This window comes from Meleagris gallopavo, chromosome 1 (genome assembly GCF_905368555.1).
Source record: "Meleagris gallopavo chromosome 1, MGAL_WU_HG_1.1, whole genome shotgun sequence".
Classification (NCBI taxonomy): Eukaryota; Metazoa; Chordata; class Aves; order Galliformes; family Phasianidae; genus Meleagris; species Meleagris gallopavo.
The window spans coordinates 170,775,916-170,802,573 of NC_139404.1; the positions used below are offsets into that span (position 1 = coordinate 170,775,916).

The following is a 26,658-nucleotide window of genomic DNA, read 5'->3' on the forward strand; positions in this document are numbered from 1 at the left end:
ATCAGCACAGATTCAGATCCCCAGAGGTCCTACAGGTTGACATATGCGTTATGTAGTGAAGACTTCATCAAACTCATGGATTCTGGAGTATGGGATTTTAGGAGAATTGGTAAGGAATTCATTCTGAAATCTTTTGCTCCAGAATGTTTCACAATAGATGTGATAACCATGTTTTCTATTGAAATTCCATATACATTTTTCCATACAAATGTTAAACTATATAAACTTCTTTGGACTAGGGGCTTGTTTTACTCACTCCTTCAGTATTCTGAAACAACTAAAGTTCCTTTTAGTAACTGCATGCATTGAAACTGAAATTGATAATTAACTGTCTTTCAGCTTAAAAGATAATTATAAAGCCAAGCACCTAACCCAGATAATTACTATACCTGACATTTTTCTTTGAATTCTTCACCTTCTTACATTCTGTGATATAAAATACCTTATCTGTGTCTCCAGATGACAGCTTTTAAGAAACTAATCCTTCCTTTTTTTTTTCCCCTGAAAATATCATCTACATCTTTCTGGAAGTTCATTCTAAAGATGTTAACTAATTGGATTTGACCTACAATGAACATCTCACTTTCATTTTTCCTACAAGTCCTAATCTTCTACCAGTAAATAATGAAGAAGAGAAGATAAGGAAATGTTTCTTTATAAAACTACTTCCTTAGCTTAAACTATCTAAAACTTTAAAACTATTCAAAAGGATTGATGAGAACTCTTTACTTCTGAAAATCAGAATCACAGAATCTGAATTAGTAGAATTGCTCAGGTTGGAGAAGACTTTAATGTCTAATCACAACCTAACCATACCACCCTAACTCTAACAACTCTCCCCTAAATCATTTCCCATCATAGGATGGTCTGTGTTGGAAGAGGCTTGAAAGGACATGCAGATGACATCAAGTTGACAGGAAGTGTTGATCTGCCTGGGGTAAGAGGACCCTACAGAGGGATCTTGATAGGCTGAATTGCCGATGAAGTTCAACAAGATTAAATGTCAGGACCTGCACTTTGGCCACAACAACTGCAGGCAGCACTACAGGCTTGAGGCAGAGTGGTGGGAAGACTGTGTAGAGGAAAAGGATCTGAGGGTGTTGGTTGATGCTTGGCTAAACATGAGCCAGCAGTGTGCCCAGGTGGCCAAGAAGAATCCTTGCTTTTATCACAAATAGTGTGGCCAGCAGGAGCAGGGAAAAGATCATACCTCTGTACTCAGCACTGGTGATGCTGGACCTTGAGTACTGTGTTCAGTTTTAGGCCCCTCACTGTAAGAAAGATATTGAAGCCCTAGAGCATGTCCAGAGAAGGGCAATGAAGCTGAGGGGTCTGGATCACAAGTCTTATGAGGAGTGGCTGAGAGAGCTGGGGTTGTTTAGTCTGGAGAAGAAGAGGCTCAAGGGAGACCTGATCACTCTCTACAACTGCTGAGAGGTCTTGGTGAGATGGAGGTTGGCCTTTTCTTTTGACCAAATGATGTCAAGTTGCACCAGGGAAGATTCAGGTTGGATGTTAGAAAATACTTCTCCAAGAGAGTGGTCAGGCACTGGAAAAGCTGCCCAGAGAGGTGGTGGAATTGTACAAGTTTTAGAAGGTGGAAGGTCCTTTATGCATATAATCACTACTGTGATCTCTTCTTACCAACGTAAGGAAAGGAGCAAGCTCTTCTTTTTTTCCTGACTTAGCACAGAAATTTACTAATATTTGACATAAATCACACAGGCATTCAAATAAATAAAATATCATCAAGATAAATAGAGTGCACTGAAATGAAATCTCTCTTCATATTGAATTTGTCTCTTTGTGAAAATTAAGTGCTAAATAAGCCATGGAAAATACATATGTTAGGGAATTTTATATTTTTTTGCCCCCATTCTCTCTCTCTTATAAAAGTAAAATAAAATCAGGTGAGAAAGTGAGGCTTTTGTTCTCCTCTTTACTCTGGTTATAGATCAATGGAAGCAAATTGAAACATAAACAAACTGCTTATGCCAAATTAACAAAATATTTACTTTGTATCATGAAAATAAAACAATTTCTATGAGACATTCAAGAAATACTTTCCCTTATATGTCTGTAACTGACAGGTCTACAACAGCCTCCAATCAGTACTTGAATCAGAGATCAGAACTGATGGTGATGGATTCTTCTATGCTTATTTAAAGAGACAATATTGTTGTGCTGAAAATAATCATCAGAATTTAGAAACTCTGTTTTAAATGAAGAATGTGGATGTGTTGTACAAGACAGGATAAAAGCTGCCCTTGTCTATCGCTGTGGTCACATTTCTGCATTTGGAACCTTGCAAATTAGTGCACTTCTCTAAGTATCCTTCTATAGATAGATGCACTTGAAATATTCTTCTTTACAAATTATTATTGTGTCCCCTTTACACTGCAAAGTACTCTTAGTCCTCTACAAATGAAACATAAACTCTTCCTGACATTTCATCTTTTTCTATTTTTATTCAGTCACATTGCTTCTTCAAGGTTTGCTTGCTACAGAAAGACCTTTCTCAAAGAGACTCATTGAATTCCAAGGAATGTGAGACATTCCTTGTTTAAATAGGCAAGCAGCTGATATAGCATGCTGTGGTACAAAAAGAATACATTAAAATGAAAAAAAAAAAAAAAATTATGTGAATGAAAAATCAAAATATATTGATATACATTCTGTCACTTAAAGGCTATAACCATCTTGTTCTTGCTCATGATGACATGATGCTATAAGTGATAAGAGCAGTTCTGAATTTAAAAATTACCGTCATATTATTATCTCCCACCATGCACAAACTGTTTTTGGCTTGTACTCGGTGAATTGCTTAGCATGTGGTGCTTTTATACCAACCTGCAAGTAAAGTAGTTGGTACGTATGGAAATATCTTTAGAGGCTGACAAAAGAGATTTTAAAAATGAATAGGCATGGCAGAAGACCTCTCAGAGATGCATTTTGTACAGGATATACTTACTGCTGTTTGGATTGTCACCTATAATGTGATGTCGGCCACTCCAGTACCAAAGCAGCAATGTAGCGTCGCGAGACCCAGACACGATGTAGCAATCACCACCAATATAGGACTCTGATCTGGCAAGGCAAGTGACAACATCCCAGTGGCCGAACACAATCTGAGTTAGTTTTCCTGGTGAGTGAAAAGTGATAAAAATTCAGGTTTTCTGAGTATTTGCAGCACTGTGACATAACTAAATCATTAGCAGAATTCAGTTGAAATGTATGTTTTACCTCATGCTCTTAACTAGAATTCCCTACGTACTACAATAAAACTAAAAAATCATGAAGATAAAGCTTTTTCTTTTTTTTTTCCCCTTTATATTCCTTTTGAAGTCTGTGCTCTACATCAATCCACAATCAAAGACTTATATCTGAAAATCAAGTTTATGCTGCACTCACTGAATACTAAGTGGAGTTAATGCTCCATCAGTATTTAAGCAATGATGTTAGCATACAATTTGTGACATTCATGAATGACATGTATAAGGTAGTATATGAACCATCACCTCTTTCTTTCCAATAATGAAAACATTTTTTAGCAGTATAGTAGTATGTTGTAGTATGATATAGTAGAATGTTAGTAGAATAGTATAGTAGTAGTAGTAAATTAGTAGTAGTATAGTAGAATGTTAGGCTAAGTCATCTGACAAAAAAAAAACAAAAAAAAAAACTGGCTCCCAGAAGAGGCTATGCAGCTTCCTTTCTTAGTACACTAGATAAATAGAGACAAAAATAATATTGCCATTAAAATATCGTAACTAAACTTTTGGTTAATCCTTTTGATATAATTAGGTCACTTGAATATAACTACAGTTTGAATAGTTGTCTCTAAGAAAATCACACGCCTTTCAGTTTTCTATTTCATCTTTCATCTTAGGAAGGAAGGGAGGAAGGAAGGAAGGAAGGAAGGAAGGAAGGAAGGAAGGAAGGAAGGAAGGAAGGAAGGAAGGAGAGAAGGAAGGAAGGAAGGAGAGAAGGAAGGAAGGAAGAAAAGAAGGAAGGAAGGAAGGAAAGCATCCTATTAACCTACTATGCTCAGGCAATAATGAAGGATTTAACAAACTGCGCTTTATAATTTATTGAGGAGCATTAAATACAGGTATTAAATGTATATATATGGGTATAGGTATAAATGTAGATATAAGAGGTATTAAATATAGTAGTATTAAGACAACTGCCCACTTTGTGACCTAGGAAGACACAGTTGGTTGTACTTAGGTCACCTGTTTCTGTAGAATAAACTCGAAAACTCTTGTCCCAGAAACCACAGATAAGAATGTAGCGATTATCTGCTGTGACCACGAAACAATGTGCATTGATTTGAATGCTCTGATCCACCAGGTCTGTGATCTGCCGCTTGTTCACACCGGAGTTATTGGCTGTAACAAAATGCAAAACATTTTTATAAGTAAGCCATTCCAACACCTTCCTGTCATCCACTTACAAGGGAAAATGAATACATTTAACTTTCAATGAACTGTGAATTTGTTGTTGAGTAAGAATTCTGAATATGAACATTTAGAGCTGTCTATATGGGTGTCAGAAATAAAAAAATATTGTGAGATTCCTGGTTACTCTTTGAATAAGACAAAAGATTTTACAGGAAATGACAATTTCTCATAAACTGCCTGATGCACTGCATAATATGTGGCAATATTTTACTCTATATTCTCTGCTGAAGAACTCTTCAAAAACAAATTGAATTTCAGGAATGTGATGGAAGTCAATGCTAAAAGTACCACAGACTCAGTTCTTGCTGGTTGGTACCTCTGCTACAGAAAATATCACAGCTTGTGTTGTGTGACCCCTACGTCCTCCATACTTTCCGATTCTTAAATGGATTAAAGACAAAAATAAGGATTCAACCAATTATTATAATTGTTAGAATCACAGAATCGTAGAACCATTAAGGTTGGGAAAGTTCTCTAAGATCACCTAGTCCAACTTTCCAACTGTCCAGCCACCACCAATATTGTCCACTAACCATATTCCCTAAATACCACCTCTACACATTTCTTGAACACTTGCAGGGATGGTGACTCCCCCATATCTTTGGGTAGCCTCTTCCAATGCCTGACCACACTTTTGGAGAAAATGCTTTTCCTAATACCCAAGTTGAACCTCCCCTGGTGCAATTCGAAGCAATTACCTCTTGCATTACCTCTTGTTCTACTGCTGTTACCTGGGAGAAGAGGCCAATCTCCACCTCATCACAACCTCCTTTCAGGCAGTTTTGGGGAGCAATAACGTCTCCCCTGAGTCTCCTCCATACTGAACAATCCTACCTCCCTCTTCCCATAAGACGTGCTCCAGACCCTTCGTAGCTTCGTCACTCTTCTCTGGACACACTTGAAGGCCTCAATGCCTTTCTTGTAGTGAGGGGCCCAAAACTAAACGCAGGCCAAAAGCAATAGTATTCACACTATAGGCAATACCACTTGGAAATTCCCTCAAACAGAGGGAAAATGAATGATTACTACTGAAGCCAACCATCCCATATGTCAAATGGAGCAGTTAAGGAGGAATGTGAGTCATTAACTAACTTGCTCTTGCCTTCCCATTGCATTAGAGGCAGGATTTAGCAATTCAGTAAAGGTGTATTCTCACCTAATATTAACATTCTAAAACTTTGGTATACAAGCTGTTTACCTACTTCATCTATACTCACTGTAGAGACATCACTTCAAATGGCAAGTCATATCATGCTGAAATAGCTGTCTCAGAGCTATACAATTCCAGAGGACAGTTTCACTTCTGACAGTAGCTGTAGAGGAAATCTTTACAACTAACTTCCAATGACTGAAGCTAGCTGAGATCATAGAATCATAGAATCATAGAATTGTTCAGGTTGGAAAAGACCTCCAAGATCATCAAGTCCAACCACAAACCTAACCATACTACCCTAACTCTAACAACTCTCTGCTAAATCATGTCCCTGAGCACCACATCCAAATGGTTAAACTCAGAGAGAACTCACCACATCCAAAGCACCACATCCAAACTCACTCAAAGAGAACATAGGAACATGACTTACTGCACATAGGAACATGACTTATTGCACATAATACTCTGAAATTTCTTTTGTCCCCATTTTTGATTATTCTACTTAAATTTCTCACAGCTGCATGAAATAAGAGACTTAACAAAAAAGTCCACTAATTTAAAATTGCTTATACATGTTAATACCAGGTTTACGTATGTTTCAAGAGCACAAATGTAAATCACCAGACTCTATGGCCATCTACTGAAACATAACAAATTACTCAGATTTTCAGAACAGGTGGGCACAATAGTAATTTGCCAGCTTTTGAGAGGAAAATCTAACAAAAACACTGTCTTCATATGAGAAAACGAAACATATAGAGTGATAAAATTAAGTCTCCTGAAGTATTTGTACACAAATCTTTCGATCACAAATACTGACAACTAGTAAAAGGAACTTTTCATCTACAGATGTTTAAAAATGCTTGTTTTTTTCTCAGTGGTCCTTCAAAATTTGCTCTAAGAACCATCCCTACCCACAATTTCTGACTCAAAAATGTACCTATTACAAAAGTTTACAAAGATAAAGCAAACAGTTTCAATGAAAAAGAAATAACATCAATTGTAAGCACGGGGCCACAACCTTTATTAATAGCACTCCAACAATTTCAGCTGGTACTTATTTTTAAATAGTCAATTTTTAAAAATATTTTTAGATTTACAGTAGTACAACCATTTAAAATGCAATCACTGGGCTATTAATTTAGTAATCCCTACTAAGAAAATCCCAATCATAAATTAATGAAATGAGTTTACATTAACTGCTATGCAAAGAGTTTGTATGAAATTAAAAGCTGTGACCTCTGCCAGACCCTCACATTTTATTTTATTAATGTGACCTGATAAGAGAACAGAATTATAAATACAGACTGACAATGTAGCTGAATTAATTAGTTGTTTCTTTACCAATTGCTGATGATGTTAATAACAAATAGCACTTGCAGTTCATTCAGCATCAATAGGTAATGCTTTTCATTTTCTAGGACTGACAAAAATAAATATTTTCCTATGTTCTATGTTAAACGAAGCATAGTATACAAATACAGCTTAATCAACAATTTTTGAAAATGCCATTTTCAAATATATTTCTATATTTTTATCTTGACATACCAATCAATGGATCCATTTCAATTGGAAGATGATGGGCTTGATCCAAAGAATATCCTGGGGCTCCTCGAAGGCCTAAATGTGAAAGGAAAATAAAGAACATAGGAACTTGTTATCTGATATTTTTTCTATGATTTTTCTAGGTTTAAAACTACTGTGAAATTACTATATCCAAATAATACTTCTTAGTATTTCTTGTTCTATGAGTCTTTTTAAGATTTCTTCCTCTCTGCTGTAGAAATACAGACTTCTTTACTCTTTGGTTATGAAATAGAAATTATAACTATATGAATGCCACTGAAACCTCTGTGGAGAAACTTGGGCCCTTGCATGGATTTATCTAGAATATTTTGCAGGGAAATTGAAGGCTACAGTAAATTTATCATAATCATTCCTTTCTTTAGCAGTCCTTAAGATGTTCTAATTTGCAGCAAGGACTGCATATTTAGTCGTATCTGCTTTCAGGCATTTATAGCATTGCTTTGACTCTTCTGAAGACCCTTCCCATTATATAAGTCACAATAGTCCATGAAGAAAAGAAATTTTTTTGTCTAGAACTGCCATGTTGCACAAGAATATCTTCCATAAGAGGAGATAAAAGTTCTGGAGAACAAGCTGAGAGCAAACTGATGATTGAGATTGGTGTGCCCTTGCAGCAAACGGTATCCTGGGCTTCATCAGAAGAGGGGTGACCGTGGGCAGCCTGCTCTAGTATCAAATGTAGAGGTTGATGGTCCTGCATGTGGCAGGGTGGTTGAAGATTCATGATCCTTGAGGTCCCTTCCAACTCTGGCTGTTCTGTGATTCTGTGCTGCTTGGCCTACTATGGATTTGTTCATATTTCTAACTTTTTTGCCTTATGTTATACATTGGGAACACTCCACTGACAACCTCTGTATTTAGTCATAATGTCTATTTTCTACTGTTGCAATAGGTGACTTGAGAAGGCAAAGCAAAGCCCCACAAGTCCTACAGCTGACCCTGTCAGCTTCTGAAAAACACCACTCTTATAACTTCTCCTTATCCTTCCTCCATTTCTCTCTCTTTTTTAAAAAGCAAATCAGCCTGGGACAGATTTTTACTGGTATTTACTAAGACTCACTAAATCTCATTGTGACATGGGCATGTAAATGACTTTCACTGTGTATGGACTCTTAAAGCTTTACAGAAATCTTACAACAGTACAAGTGGTGTGTGTATGGATATCTGTAGATTATCCTTTATGCTAGACCTATGATTTATTAAAAAAAGATGGTTATACTAGAAAACTGATGCCCCTTCCTGGAATAGTCACTTGAAAAGAAAAAGGCATTGCTGGGTGAAGTGTAAAAGTTAAGAAAATGACCAGATTTTGATTTTCCAAACAGCTTTGCTTTCCTGCTTCCTGCTATTTCGATATATTCAGAAATTATTTCTCCCTTTTAAATTTATACCTGAGTTTTTTTTTTCATGGTTGGTTCACGATGTGAATTCTACATATTTACTATATGACAGGATTGTGTATGGAAAACTAAACCCCAACTTATAGGCATTATAAGGGCCAACAAGACTTCTAATGAACTAGAAGACTTCTCTAAATAATAATTGCGAAGAAAACGCTTGAACTTCAGGATACTGCTGTTTTAGTGACTTTGACTCCTTCACAGCAAAGTATATGTAGGAATTTTGGGATCTACTTCACTTGACTCATTTACTGAGGAGATGTCTACATTTAAGGTAGTGAAACCTCTAATTAATCTAGAATTCCTTTACTTCTACTGGAGGGAGACATCTTAAATTCACAATTTCATCTCCTGAAGGGCCTACTTCTGTCCAGGGAGTTCTCCTATGCTGTAAAGAGGGGATGGATTTTTCTTTTTTGCTCAGTCCTGACAAAGCTCCCAAATCAGCTACTGAGTCACACTCTCAAACATGAGGCAACCTCTTGTTTTTTCCAGGTGGTAAGACACATTCAAAAATTTCCATATGTTGCAGCATGAGGGCTATTAGAGCAGAAAGACACCTTCATTCCTGAGTGGGGCTGCAGCTTGGGGTCCACCACATATTTAGCAATGCACGGGAAAATCTCTGTACTTGCAAGGCCAGGTGAGGAATCAAAGCATCACAGAATCACAGGATGGCTTAGGTTGGAAGGTACCTTAAATCCCAACCAGTTCCAGCCTTCCTGCAATGAGCAGGGTTGCCACTCAGGCTACCCAGGGCCCCATCCAACCTGGCCTTAAATGCCTCCAGGGATGGGGAGGAGACAGGAGAGTCCTAGTGGCAATGGAAAGGTGAGCAAGGACAGGAAAGGAAATGTGGCATGACCCCACTGAATGGGCTTTTGAGACAGAATGAGGAAAATTCTGTTCAGAACAATCCTGCCACTTCAGTTTGCTTTCGGTCCCGCATTACCAAGCTGTGACCCAGAGGAAGGCCTGAAAGCTCTCACAAGCAGCAGACAGTGATGCATGCCAGTACATATTTCTGAAGCCTGGAACATACTGATATAGATTGTGTCAAGAACAGCAGCATGCTCCTGAAAATTATTATATCAAAGTCTGATCTTGATGTAACCACAAATTGACTGGCTGCCATGGGAATGTGCTGCTTTTATGGAGAGTGTTTCTAGGGATGACAGTAGAGGAAACAGAAGCTTTGAATATTTGACAGAAACCTGAATAACTGTATGTTTGCTATGTATTTGTATACATGTAAGTGAGTGAGATTAACTCATATCTAGCTAACCTCCACTCGAAATTAAAAGCTGCACTGTTAAGATCTTCAGTTTTGAAAGAAATCCACCTGTGAGGACCTACCTACTGTGTTGTGCCACCGATTGACAGCAAAGAGCCTGCTGCAGGTGACAGTCACCACGGCAGGAATTGTCAGGTGGGGCAGCGTGTTGGCTGCCACGTGTGTGACCGGAGAGTTTGATGGGAACTTCAGCACCATTATGACATCCTGCTGCATCTGATCTTTAAACATGAGGGGGCTCTGTGGAAGGAAACACTGTTGAGTAGAAAGGAGAAGAGAGCAGAAGAAAACAGAAGGGATAACACAATTAGTGAGGAGGTCTGAGGGAAAAAGAGGTTAAAAAGAGCAGGCAAACACGTGCACATACAGGGAAAACAATGCTACCTGTGCATCTACACTAGTGACGGAGGAGAGCAAGATCAGAAGCTAATATTGGATCATTACATGAGGACAAGTAGAGAATAGGAATGGCAAGGGTCCACCAGGTTATCATTACAGGGTACATAATGATTGCTAGCATTAATTAATACACAATAAAATGCAAAATGATACAGCAGTTAGTATCCATACAACAGAGATATGAGTCAAATAAAAGAATCTGTTTGTAATTGCTACAGGTTAAAATGGCTGAAAACAAGAAATTTTAAGAGGGACTCAAAATTTCAGATTTAGATTTTTTCAGATATTTGATTTTTTCTTAATGAATGCTTGATTGATGTTAATGAATGATATGAAATACATCACTTCTAAACATTAGGAGACATTTTAATTCTGTGTAAAGCATTTACTTATTAATCGTAAGCAATTATAAATCAGTTCAGTGATTCTACAGGTGACACAGGTAATTTTTCACAAACAGCAGTGGTGTTATCATGTGAGATTATATAATGTACTGTTCTTAATGTTACTTTTTTCAACCAGTGTTATAACAATTATGATTATTTTTAGAAGTTCAAATAATCCTTTCCTTTTGAAATATAAAATATAAATGACATTTATTATTTATACCTTAAGAATATAAAATATATGATGTTTAACATCTACACAGTACTTGTAACAACATAGCTGGCATTTCCAGACCAATTCCCATTTTCATAGTGTGCAACCACAAAAAGTGAATTTCTCATGAACAGATGAAATTAATGAAATTACTGTATGCATTACTCTTGATTTACAAAACTTAGAAGAAAAAATATAGCTCTAAGCATTTAATCAAAGGCACTGAGGGGCACAGAGATCTGTCTCATTTAGTCTTGCTGTTTTGTATAATTCTTTGCAAGAAGTACAAAGAAGAACATATTGGGAATGAATTTTGAAGTTCAAATTGAAATTAGAAAGAAGTATAAATTGTATTCTCCCAGGGGAACTGAAAGGAGGATTCCAGCACGATTTGAACTATATTGTTTCATTTCTGGCAAGCAGGCATTGTCCATATATCATCCCCTAACAAAGTTTCCTTCAAAAATAAATGAATAAATAAATAACAACAGACTCAGTGCAAGAAGAGCCTGGAGTCATTCCCATTACTTGCAGAAATAAGAATCTAAATATCTATTTATGAAGTGCATATTTATGAAGAAAGAGCCTTTTTATGCAATATTATGGAGGAAAAGTCAGGACTATAGAAAGTTAATGCTAGTCAAATTCCACCTTGCTCTGCCACACTGTGTACAGCTGTGTGGGCAGTGGGGGCATTAAAGCGTTCCTTAAAGGGATACTTGATGACCTATAAAGAAGCCTCTGATTCAAAGGGAATGAATTCCCGACCAGCAGCTATGTCTCACCAGGTGCATGGCAGAGCTCCGCGGCGGATGGGGCTCAATGAGCAACTGCGACGGCGTCTGCCCGAAGTTCTGGATCTGCGCCTCCATGGCCTGCGGGGAAGGCAGAGGGACTGTCAGGAGCAATATGCGTCAAGGAGAGAGGTCAACACACTCAGTGACAGTGCAGGCACATCCCAAGTCAGCCATGAAAAAAGTCCAGAAAATTCACCCGGTGCTCTCCTCCCAGGCTGCAGACTCAGCCAAGTGTTAGTATTTTGTAGACAAGCTCTGCTTCTCCTTTCAAGCATGTTTCGGTTACTCAACTAACCAGGCTCATTTGCAATAACTGGCGTTATATGTGAAAATGTTAACCTGTGAGGACATGCAGTTCAGGTCTTGAGAGCTTTTTTGCACTAAAAAGAACACATATACCTTAATAAATTCCTTTGTAAGGAGGAAAGTATGGGGATCTCTAATAAAATAAGCCTCTGGAATCTTAAATGGGGGGAAAGAAAGCAAACTGAGAAACAACATTCAAGTATAAAATACAATAACAACAAAATAATTACAATTTCAATAACAACAAAAGCAGGTTAAAAGAAAAAAATGCCAAAAATAAATCTTGCCAGGCACATTCAGACTACTGTAGAAATCTTTCCAAGTTGCCTTCATTCTCCAAGTATTCTGTGCATAATTTTCTTGCAACCTTTTTTGTGGGCTTTCAGACTTCACAGTTTTGTAGAGAAAACTTATCCATTTCAATTTATTCCATGAGGCATCTGCCTACTTTCAAAATAAATACAGAGTAACTCAATAAAGAGTAGAGCAAGTCCAACTGTGATGCTTCCGCTATTGAAACAGTTCATTTAAACACAAATATATTTAGGATACATCCTTAAAAACTTTGGCAAAAGATCGCTCCTTGTAAGAGCAATAGAGTTTAAGAACTCTTATTTCTCAAACAAGTACTATTTTATTTGATCATTTAAAATCAAGGACAAAGAACCCCTCAAAAACTAAATTGGCGGGCGGATTTTGAAATGGTCTATGCGTTATGTACTTACATATGTACTGTACTCTGCACTACTGACCCTCAGTATTTTTCTTGTGAGTTTTATCAATTTTTCATTTGCTACTGTATGCAAAATTTGAAAAAACACCAAAAACATGACTAACTTGGTAAATTCTGTTACTTGTATCAAATTCAAAAAGGTAAGAAGCACATTAAATACTTCATTATATAGAAGAATCCTTTCAATCAATGTATTTCATGATTCCTACAAGCCAGTCTGTGCATTCCTGCAGTCCACAGTGTAGAAGCCAGAAAAGATGTTAGAGATTTCCTGACAGGTCACAGCGTCCAACGCTTTTGATGATCTAGACTGATAGATAATTTAATAAAATACTGCTAACAAAAGAAGAAACTGAATGCAAAGTCCGGTAAAGAAGCTGAAGGACTTTCCATGGTTTGTAGCCTAACACATTGGGTGATGTGTTTATACTGGTACAGGGAATTTCTTCCTTGTTGACTAATTGAGGTCAGACTTTAGGCTGCTTTCTGGGGAACTGGTATGTTTCTTTGTTTTTATTAACAACATTTATTGACGAATTAAAATCATGGACTGACTATATACAAAACCAATGTGTTTGTGTGGACAGATGTTTGTACACATCTTACAGTAGTAAGATATGAACAGTCTCTCTTTACATGTTATGTAGAAACGTCACTCATACACTTTTTTACAGGAATATAAAATTCAGTTTGAATCAAAGTAGTATTTTCCATTACATTCAATACTCTGATTTCCTAAGTTTTATTATATAATAATATAATATAGAATTATAATATATATAATATATAATAATATAATATAGAATTATAGCTGCTTGTGGATTTTGGTTTCAAAATGATGACGACTAATATCAGCAACATCAGGCGCTGCATGATACATGTTCCCACACAGATCTGCCCATAATATTTTGAGAAAAATAATCTTTTTTTTTTTTCAAACAATTATCAAGGTTATTCCTTTAATTTTTGAAGGAATTATGTGATGAAATAAGGGTGTGAATTATATTTGGCAGCGACTCTGAACAAAACCCAGATCTTTCCCTATCACCCCTTAAGTGATCCCGTAAATGATACTTCTGTCCTCTCACAGGCACATTGAAATGAATTATTAATTTTTTTTAAGTACAGCCTGATTCTAATTTACACATGTACTTTTGTGTTGTCCAGTGTTGGCAAATTCTGATTTTCGGGCTATAAATTCTGCATACATAACTCTGTGGGCTTTGCCTCCCAGCCCAGGTGGATTTATGATGTTAGCAGGGGAAAAGAAAGAGGAACAGAACAATAAACATGCAGGAATTTTTTAGATGGATGCTTCAATCGTAACTGTCAAAAGTAACTGTTATTTTACAGTTGAAGATGTCCTGGCAAATATTCACATACCTATTTATATGCTGATGCTTTAAAACACATAAATGAATGCCAAATCCTTCCTTCCATACTCAGAACAAGTGCAGAACCAAGACTTTGACAATGATGAATTGTTGAATGCTTTTGCTGCCTTGCACTTATAAGGACAACCCTCCCTCTCCCACCCTATGATCAGTAATGCCATCCTTTCCTTTCAAAAGTACCATTTGTAAAACTGAAAACTCTTGGATGCTTAAGGAAACTGAACAGTGCTTCTTTACAAGCACTGATGGCACAGCACAGCTCCACAGCTGCACAGCTAGAACTGTTATTCCTCTCTAAATTTCAAAACACATGAAAAGAACAGAAAAATCTTGTCAAAACTTTCACAGAAGATAACCATAAGCACACAGAGATAAGGGACTGGCCCAAGGGCGTTCCTAATGCCATGTGTTATCAGATCATGACATGGAACTAAAAGGTATAGAGCAGATCTGTGAATAACAGTGTAAGGCATTGATTTGTTTACCAGAGAACTACAGTTGTATGTGAAATAAATCTGAAATCTTAACATACACCACAGCTTTTCTTGAACTGTAAATCAAAAAATTTCTGACAAGTTTATTTAAAAAATTTTGGTCTAATTAATCAATTACTTTTCTCCCATCAGATCTTGAGTAACGTATTCGAAGTGCTGCACCGCTCCCTCAAACACATATTCTGGTTAATTTAACATGTATTTTAATAAAACTATTTTCTTCTCTCATTTCACCTTCAAATGTCCTTTGTGTACAAACAAAATAAGCTCTAAAAGAATTAAGTGGCTGCAGATTTAATGCTTTTGAAACAGCAAAGTGGCAACTATACTAGTTTCCACTTTCTTAATAAGGTGTTGCAGGAAAGCTATTTAGTGAGCTGATTTGAGATTCCCTACTGTTTTTAATACACATAAAATGAGATTTGTACTGCAGACACTTTAGGGAGTAGCTGTTAGGATATGATCATATATTGCAGAAAGATAAAATGGGCCTCAGCCTATTGATAACCGTAAATCCGAACAAGGAAACAAAAACATCTGCAAACTTGCTGACAATTCAAAGATTTAAATAATTATATATATATCGTACATCCTAATTTATGCTAGCAAGCAAAGCATTGCTTCATAGCACTTAATATTAGTCATTTAAAAATGACTAATTAATTAATTAATTAATTTAAAAAAAGAGATTTGTATGCTATGCTTATGTACAATTTTGAGTAGGAAATAAATACAAAAAAAATCACCCAGTCTAATGAATAACATTCTTCTTAGTTACAGTGAGTAATATCCTAAACGTGTTTTGCTCAAAGGAAAGAAGTTATTGGGTTCCAGTTTTTATGCTTAATGGCAAACTGCACATTCACAGAGATAGTGGGATACTCCTCTGCAGCTTGGAGGATCAGTCCTCAGTGCCAGCTTCATGAGGAAAGAAGAGTTAGAGATGTCTGTTTTGTTCTCACAGCAGTCTACCAAATTATTTTTCTCTATTTAAGAATGCAGATTGAAAGAAATACAAATCAAGTGTGTCATTAAATAAGCAATCAGTTCCTTCAGGTTCAAAAATACTATTTCTTAGCAGTCAAAGACTCCAATAACAATCGGCACGACCCAGCAGGAGCACAGCTGCAGAATGAAAGGGTTGGTTGGAAGCACTACATACACTAACTGTGCCCAGTGCAGGGTATTCCCACCAGCTTAGCCCCATGTGTGGTGCAGACCCCAGAAGAGAAGCAGCTGGTTTAGGGGCAGTGCTGGAGCACAATTTACAAGCTCTAGATGAAAATATGAGAATGGATATGTATGGAAACATCACAAAGGTGAAGGTTTTGTTTGCTCTTTGGCACACACTCACAAAATGGTAAGCCATGATGCAGTCTATTTTTAACATATTGTTTCTCCAAAAAGAGTTCTCAAGAAATGCAAGCAAAATCATGAAGGAATTAACAAGAAGGGCTCTCTCACCTGCTAACACCCCTTTGCTGCATGGTAATCACAGAGCACAAAATGGATGAAAGTGGGAGTGCTTTTAGTTAGAGTCATGTAGGATGAGAAGAAAGAAACTCCTAAAACCAGATTGCACTGCAGATAGTAAGACAATACTTCTACTCCTATGTGAAGTGGCTTGTTTTGTTCATTTCACTGATTATGACAAGTCACACATTCAAAAAAATATACTCAGTTTCTCTACGCTTTCATTCCTTTTTTCTAATAATCCTTTTTGTATTGTTAATTTCCATAGTCCTTGCTCATTTTGCTCCCTCAGTGTACAAGTATCAGGTTTTTCTCAAAACATTTTCCCCTGCGCATGGGGCAGAGCCCAGGGAAGAATCAAAATCTACATTAATTTGAGAAATATGCACCACAGCCATATTCATCCGTATTTGTCTTTCCTGAGAGTTTCTTTCATTTCTGCACTGAAGTGAACACAGGCATTCTAACGTGCTCTCCTGCTCATGCAGCCAGCACACTCAGCAGCCCCAAGCACTTCTTCCCAGTGAATGTGATTGACAGTCCTTTGGTGGGTAGCATAAGCAGCTTGCAAATGTTATTGTTTTGTACTAGTCGTTTGAGATACTGCTTTTTTATTTGCATCTACAGCTGTTAAACGGCATCAATATCTTCAGGACTTTCGGTAAGTTAGGTTAAGAGTATTGATTTCCATTTTATTACGGTGTGCTCTGAGGAAAGAAGCGCTGTAGTTTAAAGACAAGCAATGACTCAACTAGTCTGCAGGCTTTGATACAGTGGGTTATTTAATCAACATACTCGAGGGACTGAAAGATGGGCACAGAAATGGATTTTCTCTGCAGGTCACTACTTTATTAATTTAACAGTGGAGAGGGGCAACCTTAAGCTCCTTTCCCACACAGGAGGTATCTCACTGGATCCAGTGTGCAATTAAATGGCTCCATAGCAGAAGAGCAATAGCTTGGAGCGGAGCTTCAGCCCCTTCCCAGTCAGCCCTACCCTGAGCTCTTTCTCATTCCACTACGACTGGAAACAGAAATGCAAAACAAAGGAGAATGTATTTCCCATCCCCTTTTCAGGCATCAGTTCATCCCTGACCTTATTTGTTTCTTGGAGCACTGACTTTTAGCTTTCATTTTTACCTAATTAAAGTACTTGTGTACTTCAAGTAATTGTGATACCTATTTCTTCACTCTTATTTTTATAGTTCTCCAGTTCTTATCCCTGGCAGTCCACTATGCCTTTCATGACACGTAAACCTTTAAACACCCTTTCACTTTAAGTAGACACTTAGTTAAAGGCATTGCAAACAAGAAAAAAAAGTGACTACATCTCCCAAACAGAAACAGGGAAGGTGAAGCAAAAATAGTGTATAAGTGGCTATGCCCCAGCCAGGGCAGGTTTGGGTAAAAGTGTCCCTGATTCTTTCAGGCACCTTCTCAAGTGCAAGCCAGTTCCTCTGAGGTTCCTGCATATCTGAGCACAAAAACTTCCTTTTTCCCTCCAGCAGTTGCCATTCTCTCGAAAGCTATGGAAATCTTCCTTACACTGAAAAGCAGTGAAATTCCCTCTGTCCTTCCTACCTATGAAGAAAGGAAAAAGCAACTTTTCTACAATTTCTCTTTCCCTTGTGTCTTGTATCTTTCCAACTTTGCCTGGAACAATGGAGTTTGCCATTGCTATAATGAAATTTTCTCATTAAATTACACTAAAAACTACAGCAAACTCTATTATGCTCTGAAGTGAACAGCTTTAACTCCTAATTCCTCTGACAAGGTCGATGTTGTTACAGGGGTTCCTTGGGACACTGCTCTGTTCATCACTTCCTTTTTATAGTTGTGATAATTTATAAAACTGCGGGTTCTGCTCCCAGCTGATGGCAATTTTGCTGCCTTTCCTTCCCTGCTGTTTGACTGCATACAAGGCAGACAGTCAGAATCCCTTTGCTTGTAAAATTACTGCTGTGCAAAAGTCTGAATATCAGCTGGAACTAAAGAAAGTCATTCATTTTTTATAATTCAAAAATATTTTAATTTCTTTCTCTTTTATATAACAAATTTTCTTATTGTTCTATATATATATATATATACATTCTATACCATATTTTTCTCCTGTTGACTATCATATTTCTTACAGTCATGTTTATAATAATTCCTATCCCATTCGGATTGGTAACATTTACTGAAACTCTGTGTGTTCATTGATGTCATGCCAAATGAAATCATTGCTCTGTCATCATTCTCCCAAATCTGTATTAAGTTTATAAAAGAAAACGCTAGTTTCTTTGATCATTATTAAGCTGCTGAGTACAACACATTACAAAAGATTTTACTGCTAAGTTACTTTTGTGAGAGACATAACAGCATGATACAATAATTCATTAGATATGTAACCATGTCATGAATACTTAAAGATTTGAAACCTTGTCAGTCACAGGATTGTTTTTTACTTTTTAGATGACTGATAACTGTCCTAAAATTATTGTCATATTGTTATGTAATGGACAGCATCAGAAACAAGGACTCCTCTTGAACTGACAAGCAATTTTATCTTTTCTGAAGACATCCTCTCATCAATTTAAAAACAAGAACTTTTATTATTGGTTTTAGATGATAAATATTCATGGTCACTGAAATAATTTCTTATCACTTAAACTGTATCTATATGACAAAACACTCCCATATTTTCTTTGTTATTCATCAGACGCCAACAGTTATGGTTACATTCAAAAGGCTGCATGGACAGAAGCTCTATGTGATTTGTTGGTTAAAATGCCAATCAAGATGATCTTTCCCATCTGGTGCTTAAGTCTATGGAACAAGCTTCTCTTTGACATCTTGATTCTGCAATGCAAATTACTAAATCATACACCTGCAATACAGAATTTCTCTGTCGATATTATTACTTTGTGTTTCTCCTTTATGTGACAGCAATCAATGCATCACAACATGCAGAACTGCAGATGTGTCTTATGTAACATTTGCAAACTCAACCAAATCAGTTCTACCACTTCTCTGTGCCTCCTGTCACATCAATCCTGTTACTAATGGACACTCCTCACACTTAGCTCTTTCCAAGATCTTGCTCATAACATCAACTGCTATTCCAGCCAAACTGTTACTTTCATTTTTTTCTGAGCTTGATTCATTAATTTCAAGTTTCAAGAAATTGTTATTTCCAAAGGTCCTCCTCAAGCTATCCTAATATCCTTCTTCCTTCCCTTTTCCTTCCCTTTTCTCTTCCCTTTCCCTTCCCTTCCCTTCCCTTCCCTTCCCTTCCCTTCCTTCCCTTCCCTTCCCTTCCCTTCCCTTTCCTTCCCTTCCCTTCCCTTCCCTTCCCTTCCCTTCCCTTCCCTTCCCTTCCTTTCCCTTCCCTTCCTTCCCTTCCCTTCCCTTCCCTTTCCTACCATTACTGTCTTAGGTTTGTCCTACTTCCTAATTTTTTCCTTCCAAGCCAAGCATTCTCTGTCCTCTCCTTAATGACATACTTCAACTGATTTCTTTTTCTCTTTTTTTTTTTATGTGAAATATAACCCAGTATGCTGAAATCTTAATTTATTTTTAGACCTCTGGAATGGAAAAATTATATTTTTTCAAGCAGAGTAAATTTATGACATCAACATTCTTTTCTGAGTGGCTACTAGAATTCCAAACACATTGTCTCCAGTAATGAAAAGTTATTTCAATTCTGTCTAAAGCAGATATTTTTTTTACATTTCCTTGAGTAAGAAATAATAAAAAAAAACCTCTGAATTTTTAAAGCTAACTTCTTTTTTGACTGGAACCACTACAGATTTCCAAAGCCTAAAAAAGAGGAAGTAAAGGAATAAAAAAATTATATGAAAACTGTCATTAGCATCCCTTAGTTGGCAGTCACTAAAATTTACAGGCATCCTAAAAAAAAAAAAAAAACAACAACACTGCTGCTGTCTGGGATGCTTCAACTGTTTCCACATGTGAAAAGCAGTGAGTAGCAGCCAGAAAGCCTGAAGTTTCAGTGGTGCCAGGCTAAAAATTGTCATCAATACTTTTAGGAACACCATCCACTGAATTTAGAAATCTGAATTTAGAAATCTGCTAAAATTTACCAATCAAAAGTACTTAAAATAAAGGTGTGTGTGTGTGTGTGTGTAGAAATGCCTTACTGTATTAAACAATGCCTCAGTCAATTTACTAATGAAAATACACTTCCAAATGTCAAGACTAAAAAAAACCTCATAAAGCTCTGGAAGGTTGCAAACATCATTTCTCTGCATTAACAACCATACTATGAGTTCTGTGGACCTACGGTAATTCCTTCACAGCTTCTGTAAGCCCCCAGGTACCACATTATTAACATTTTCCCTCTATCCCTCCTTGTGTCAAACACTCCAAATGTCCTTTCTGTCTTGTTTTCCTCTTTTGTTTTTTATGTATTCCTACTGGACCTTCATCTCAATCTCCCATCCTCTCCACCAGGCGGCGGGAGTTTTGTAAATGTACATCATCCCAAGCAATTCTATTTCCCCTTCTTTATTCTTCCATCTTACTTCTTTTCTTCAGACGCGAAGAGAAGCTGCTCACCCTGGCTTAGTCAGTTAAACACTGGGGCATATTCAGGGCTTCATTCCAGAGACAAAATATATATGTGCATATATATAATATATATATATATATATATATATATATATATATATAAAAAACTTAGAAATAATAAAAAAATTCAAACTCAAGTATTACTGATGAATCACCACTTAGACTAATCAGAAGGCTGAATTGAAAGCAGAAGCTACTTATTCTGTGGCAGTGAGGACAATGTTATTTATAACTGTTCCCACAGTAATAAAGCTCCAGTTACTCTTTGGGAGTAGAAATGCTACAAAACAGAGATAATACTTGTAAAAATCTTTCATTATTTTTCCATTTCATTGAGACAGAGGAAAGAGTAAACTTCTAATGTTCATGAAGATCTTTAGGGAAAGAAACATGAAGCCCCGTCTGGACAAACAGCAAACCTGAGTATCTTGGTCCTTATTCTGCATTCCTGTCTGGAAAGTGGAAGCAGTCATTGTGATCACTACTCAGCTCTCAACATTCAATGCATCAAGCAAATTCCTCAGTGCTATTCTGAGGAAACTGGGAGAGTGAATGTATCTGAAGGACCCTCGATTTTCAAGTGGTATGATCGAACGGCTCTTAATTCTGCTGCTTAGGGAAGGTCACAAGAGCAGAAAGAGCCCAGCTATGCCAGCACCTGTGCAGTTGACAGAACAAAGGGAAGGACTCTCTGGGTAGGGAATAAAAACATAAGTACCGTAGACTTTTTAAGTGCATTAGGGAATAATTGGGAGTGGAGCCAAGGAAGTAGCACTGGGCTGCTTCCTGTGGTTTTCGGGGAGTCTGATGTCATCTGAATAGCGCTCTGCCTCCTGTGCATTTGTAAAATTTTACTGTATGCCATTAGAAGAGAGAAATTATTGGGGACCTCATCAGGTTTAATTCTATTTATTAGCTGCCCTTGCTGTTGGCTTTAAGACATACTGCATGTTTTTAATTGTCATTTTTAAGGAGCGCAGAGGCCCTTGAGCATAGGCATCCTATCGTAAAAATGCAACAGTAATATCAGCAGGAGGTTTCATTAAAACTTTGAAATTTCATCCACACTTTTCTAATTAATTTTTTTCTTGGCAACTAAGAGCTTTAACAGTGCATTCTTACAGCTGGTTTTAACTACATTTTTTTTTTATTTTAAAAGATGAACTATGAGCTATAAAAAATCACAGCTAAACTTTTTAAAATATACAATAAATGTGTGTAAAGCCTCTGCGCAAGAAGTTTATTTATTGAGAAGGGGGTGATTTTTAAAACAAAGTAAAGATTCTTAAATTCCTCTACGATGTCCTTTATTTTTTCTTTTTATTAACTGATTTTACACCTGTTTTAAGTGATTTTTTTTCATTTTTTGCTGACTTTTCTTCCACTTTGATTACATTTTGCTCCTTAGTTGGTCCACTGTATTAAGAAAGGCTCACACATTTTCATTAATAATCTTTCTTTCAAGTTTTATTAATTACTATATGTTTATACATTTTCTGTGAAGTTCTGACAAAATTTGCAATGTAAGAACTAAAAAAGGAGCAAATATTTAGGTCAGGACTTAGTTTTTGGGATTTGGTCTAAACTACATACAGCTGACTTTGGCTGTAGGTTGTGTAATAGGGGTAGAAATCTATAAATGGAAGATGCTTAGCACATCTTTTGAATGCATTTTTTCACCTACTGAATGACTTTGGTCTATGTAAGCCAGCAGAGGACCAAATATCCAATTTTCCATACAGCAAGGCTAGAACAGAAAAAAAACTCCAAAGAGTTAAATTGCATATATTGAATAAGGTATCAATTTTCAAAATTCCTAGATAAACTATTGATTTTTCAAAAATTTCAGATCAAAAAAAGATGCAATGCAATGACTTAGGATGGAAGTTAATGTAATTGTAAGAGGTAGAGACTGACAGAGTTATTGACAAAATATTCAGGTTCTTATTATTCTCATGGCTACCTGTACAAAGGTAACATAGCAGATCAAGATATATAGATGGAAAAGTCTAGGTTTTTCTACACACCATGCTTTCTAACAATGCATTGCCAATTTTATTTTGAAGTTATTCATCCAATGAGGTTTCTACAATTGTTCATATGAGATTTGTGCAGCCTGCAGATCTTAGAAAACTTTTGCCATTAAGCCTAACTTTTCCTGAACTTGATCATCTAACTGCTAAACTGATATCAGAACAAGCAATCTCTCCCTCTCAGCTGGCATGAGCAACTCTCTATGATCCTGCTTTTCTGCTATATTTCACCTTTTGCTATTATTTCCAGCTGAGCCCAGAGCCCATAAACCACTCATCTCTGTCCTCTCATCACTAGGATGCTCTTCTCTGAACTCTCTCAAATACTTCTGGTGAACCAGCGTATAGAATAACATATCACATTCAAGGGGAAGTTCAACCATGACCAAAGGTGTCTATTAGTGACTGCTGGTATATCCCATTGCAATTTGGCCATTAGTTGAGAAGAATTAATGTGCCAGAATGGGCTGTCGAGGGAGGTGGTGGAGTCACCATCCCTGGAGGTGTTCAAGAAATATTTAGCTGTTGTACTAAGAGACATGGGTTACTGGGGAAATGGTGATGGTAGGTAGATAACTGGACTGGATGATCTTGGGGGTCTTTCCCAATTTTGGTGATTCTGTGATACTATGAATTCAGATGATCGTAAGCAGGCAGTCTTTTGAACTGTGGGACATCACAATCTTTCAGTGGTGAAGTAAATAAATGAAGGTACACAATCAAGTCTAGAGAATATAATTGTAGTGGAAAATAAACATTTCTAAATAGCTAAGCTAATGAGTAGTCTCAACTGCTAGGAAAAAAAAAGATAACAATATTTCAGAAAATCATTACACAGAACATACACAACATATTTATAACTACTTATTTTAAGATTAAGAACATGCCCTATAAGAAAACACAAAATAAAATAAAGAAAACAGAGAAGCAAACAACAGAACAGGCCTTCTGAAATCTTGCAATAATAAAGGAGGGAAGGGCATCATTAAAGAATGCATTTTGGCTGTGGCTTTATTCCTTCTGGTTCACTATTGATATAAAACATGATCACTGAAGGCTTTTTTAATGCTTGGAATACAGAACTGACTTAGCAAGGCAATGTATCTACTATACATATTTTATTCGTGCTTAGTGTTTTTATCTCAAATTCGTGGGAAAAAAAATGTAATGAACATAATATTTTTTACCTTATGAATAATTACTATATGTACTGAACAGAAAGCAGAAGCTCTCATTTTCACATATCTTGCCTTCTTCCCACCCTAGGAAGGTGCTCTTACGTTTGCAAAGAACATATTTCTTACAGCAAATTCAGTGGTTATGATGTCTCCAAACATCTGCCAGCTGTCAGTTTATCCACTGCAGGACACAAGAACTATCCCAGAGAACAGGAAAACGTTCAAAACTAAACAGTGGAAAGAGACTGACAGAGAAGTAGGTACAAACTGAAAGGTGTCATATAGTATTCATAAAGCTTTGGAGTATATAGAACTTCAGTTTTGGAAATAGGTTCTACTGTTAAATTTAAAGTAAATGTTCTCAGTTGTTTTCAGGGCTTAGCTTATAAAGAAATAATTCTGTTTGGAGTATTTCCCAGCACACATTCTTCAAAACTTCACTTTGTTTTTGACATAAATTGAAAACAATAATATAGATATACTGTACACAGGCTTCAAAATGGCATTAAAGAGGCACATTATCAATATGTTTAAAACATTTAGAAAGCTCAGCTTTGCATCTTTCTAAATGAATGACTAGATGCTTAGACTATTATCTGTTCCAATAAACTCGTGTGTGTGAAATGCTTTGAATAATAGTTAATTTATGCTGAGGTAATGAGAGGGTAATATAACTGAAATCTGTGCTAATAGGCAAAAAGAAGCCCCTTCAAGCTATTTCTCTTACAATCAGCAGGAGTAATTTTCACCCTATCTCTTTTGCTCTCTGTCTCTCTCACATAAAATATTACTTTGGGTGTATGTTAAAATGTTTGCTGCTAATTTTAAAGACAAATAATTGGTGCCTGTCATCCATATGGAGAAAAACAAAATAACCAAACAATAAAGAAGAAATGGTCATAAACAAGTGGTCTATTTTTCATACTTCTGTAGTAAAAGAGAGTGATAGTGTCTATGAGAGTGATATGGGCTATGGATTTTTTATAAGGGCAAAACACTAAAATTGATCTGGGTAAAAGTCCAGGATATTATGAATAAAAATGTACAGAATAAGTAAACTGTATGAGAAATGGTCAGAAAATTATTCCAAATAACACTCAGAGAAGATTGAGATGTCTCCTGGGCTACGAGTTATTCACAAACTCATCCTAGTATTTCTTTGATGAATTAATTATCTGAAATATTTTTTAAACTGATTAGATGAAGACTTGTCAGCTAAGTCAGTCAGTTATCTGTAGTTCTTTGGTTTGAACGGCTGGAGCATGGTTCGCCTTACATGTTGTGTGAAGGTGCTTAGTTCTGTCTAGATGCTGAGCTTTTTAATCACCTGTACAATGATCAGTAAACAGATCCTATCCCACCACTGTAGACCAAAAATCACCTATAAGCCACAATTTTATTTTAATTCTAGTAACTACATTTTCCTGACCATCAAGAGTTTATGAATTCCTGTACACAAATAACAGCATGGTCCAGGAATAGCAATGAACTCAGATCAGAAAAGATTCACAAAAATATTCAAGAATATTCAAGTTTCCATCTATAATGCATTCATACTTATGTGATTATTTTTTTTATGGTACTCCAGTGGAGGTCCTGGAGTATCTCTCATATAAGGCAAGGCTGAGTAGACTGGGTCTGTTAAGGCTGGGAAAAAAAAGACTGAGGGGGGATTTGATTAATGTTTATAAGTATCTAAAGAGCGGTGGGAGGCAAATGGATGAGGCCAAGCTCTTCTTGCTGGCGTGTAGTGATAGGACAAGGAGCAATGGGGTAAAACTTGAACATAGAAAATTCCATTAAAACATGCAGAAGAATTTCTTTACTGTAAAGATGAGATAGCACTGGAATGGGCTGTTGAGAGAGGTTGGCTATCTTCTTGAATATCTTCTACGATATTCAAGACCCATCCGCACGCCTACCTGTGTGACCTACTGTAAGGAACCTGCTTTAGCAGAGGGGTTGGACTTGGTGATCTCTCAAGGTCCCTTCCAACCCCTGCAGTTCTGTGTTTCTATGGTTCAGTCATACAGAAAAGATTCACAGACAAACAAAAGTATTATTAGCTAATCAGGGTGCTTTCTCCCCAGGTGGGCAAAATGTGGGGAAAAAATGTTTTATTTGACTTCAAAACATGATATTTGGAAAGGCAGGAGATGTAGAGTTCTTGACAAAACCCAATTGAAGTACGCATTTCTCAGTGAAGAACAGAACCCACAGCACATAAGAAAATAATTTCACTTTAGTGATGGTTTTTGCTTGTATGACTGGTTCTGCTCTACAGATTCCTTCAGTTCACTGAGAAAGAAGTTGATATTGATATTGCTTGCTGTTTCCTACTTATTTCACAGCTACCCATGTCCATGTCTAGTCAGTGCTGCTCCAAGAGAGGAAGCGAAGGCTGCTCCTTGTATGGAGGCAATTAAGCACAACTGAATATAGAAGTGGCCAGTGCTGTGGGTACAATTCAATCAAGCAGATCCATAGGGGTGGTTTTGATTTTCTTGTCACATCAAAGAAACTGTGCCCGGCAGAGAAAGATCTAACAAGTTACCAATGAAATAAGAATAAAGAAGAATACCTCCGAGCAAAAGCAAGAACAAGCACACGGTCACAGGGGCTAGTGTTACATTGGAAGTGTTATATAGTGCCATTAGAGCAGCGTGTTAATTTTTTCCTCATAAATTTCCCAGGTTCAGCCACCAGGGAAAGGCTTGCCTTCCCCCTCCCTTTGTTAAAGATATATCTATCTTACTGAGTCTTGACAGCCCGATCATGTCAGC

The 26,658-nt window shown here is 36.8% G+C and overlaps 1 protein-coding gene across 12 annotated transcripts in view; it reads right to left on the bottom strand.

Annotated features, from left to right (window-relative positions):
- Window positions 1-26,658, bottom strand: part of NBEA (neurobeachin) — a 469,696-nt gene that overhangs the window by 15,871 nt on the left and 427,167 nt on the right. For 5 of the 12 annotated variants that reach the window (XM_085216022.1, XM_085216026.1, XM_085216021.1 and 2 more), the window contains 6 exons: window positions 12,093-12,155; window positions 11,682-11,771; window positions 9,960-10,152; window positions 7,165-7,236; window positions 4,236-4,391; window positions 2,972-3,142 (listed from right to left, as the gene is read on the bottom strand). In XM_085216022.1, the coding sequence (XP_085072148.1) occupies window positions 2,972-3,142; window positions 4,236-4,391; window positions 7,165-7,236; window positions 9,960-10,152; window positions 11,682-11,771; window positions 12,093-12,155 (745 nt within the window). The remainder of the gene's footprint in view (window positions 1-2,971; window positions 3,143-4,235; window positions 4,392-7,164; window positions 7,237-9,959; window positions 10,153-11,681; window positions 11,772-12,092; window positions 12,156-26,658) is intronic. The other 7 variants (XM_085216030.1, XM_085216029.1, XM_085216027.1 and 4 more) reach the window with 3 other exon arrangements.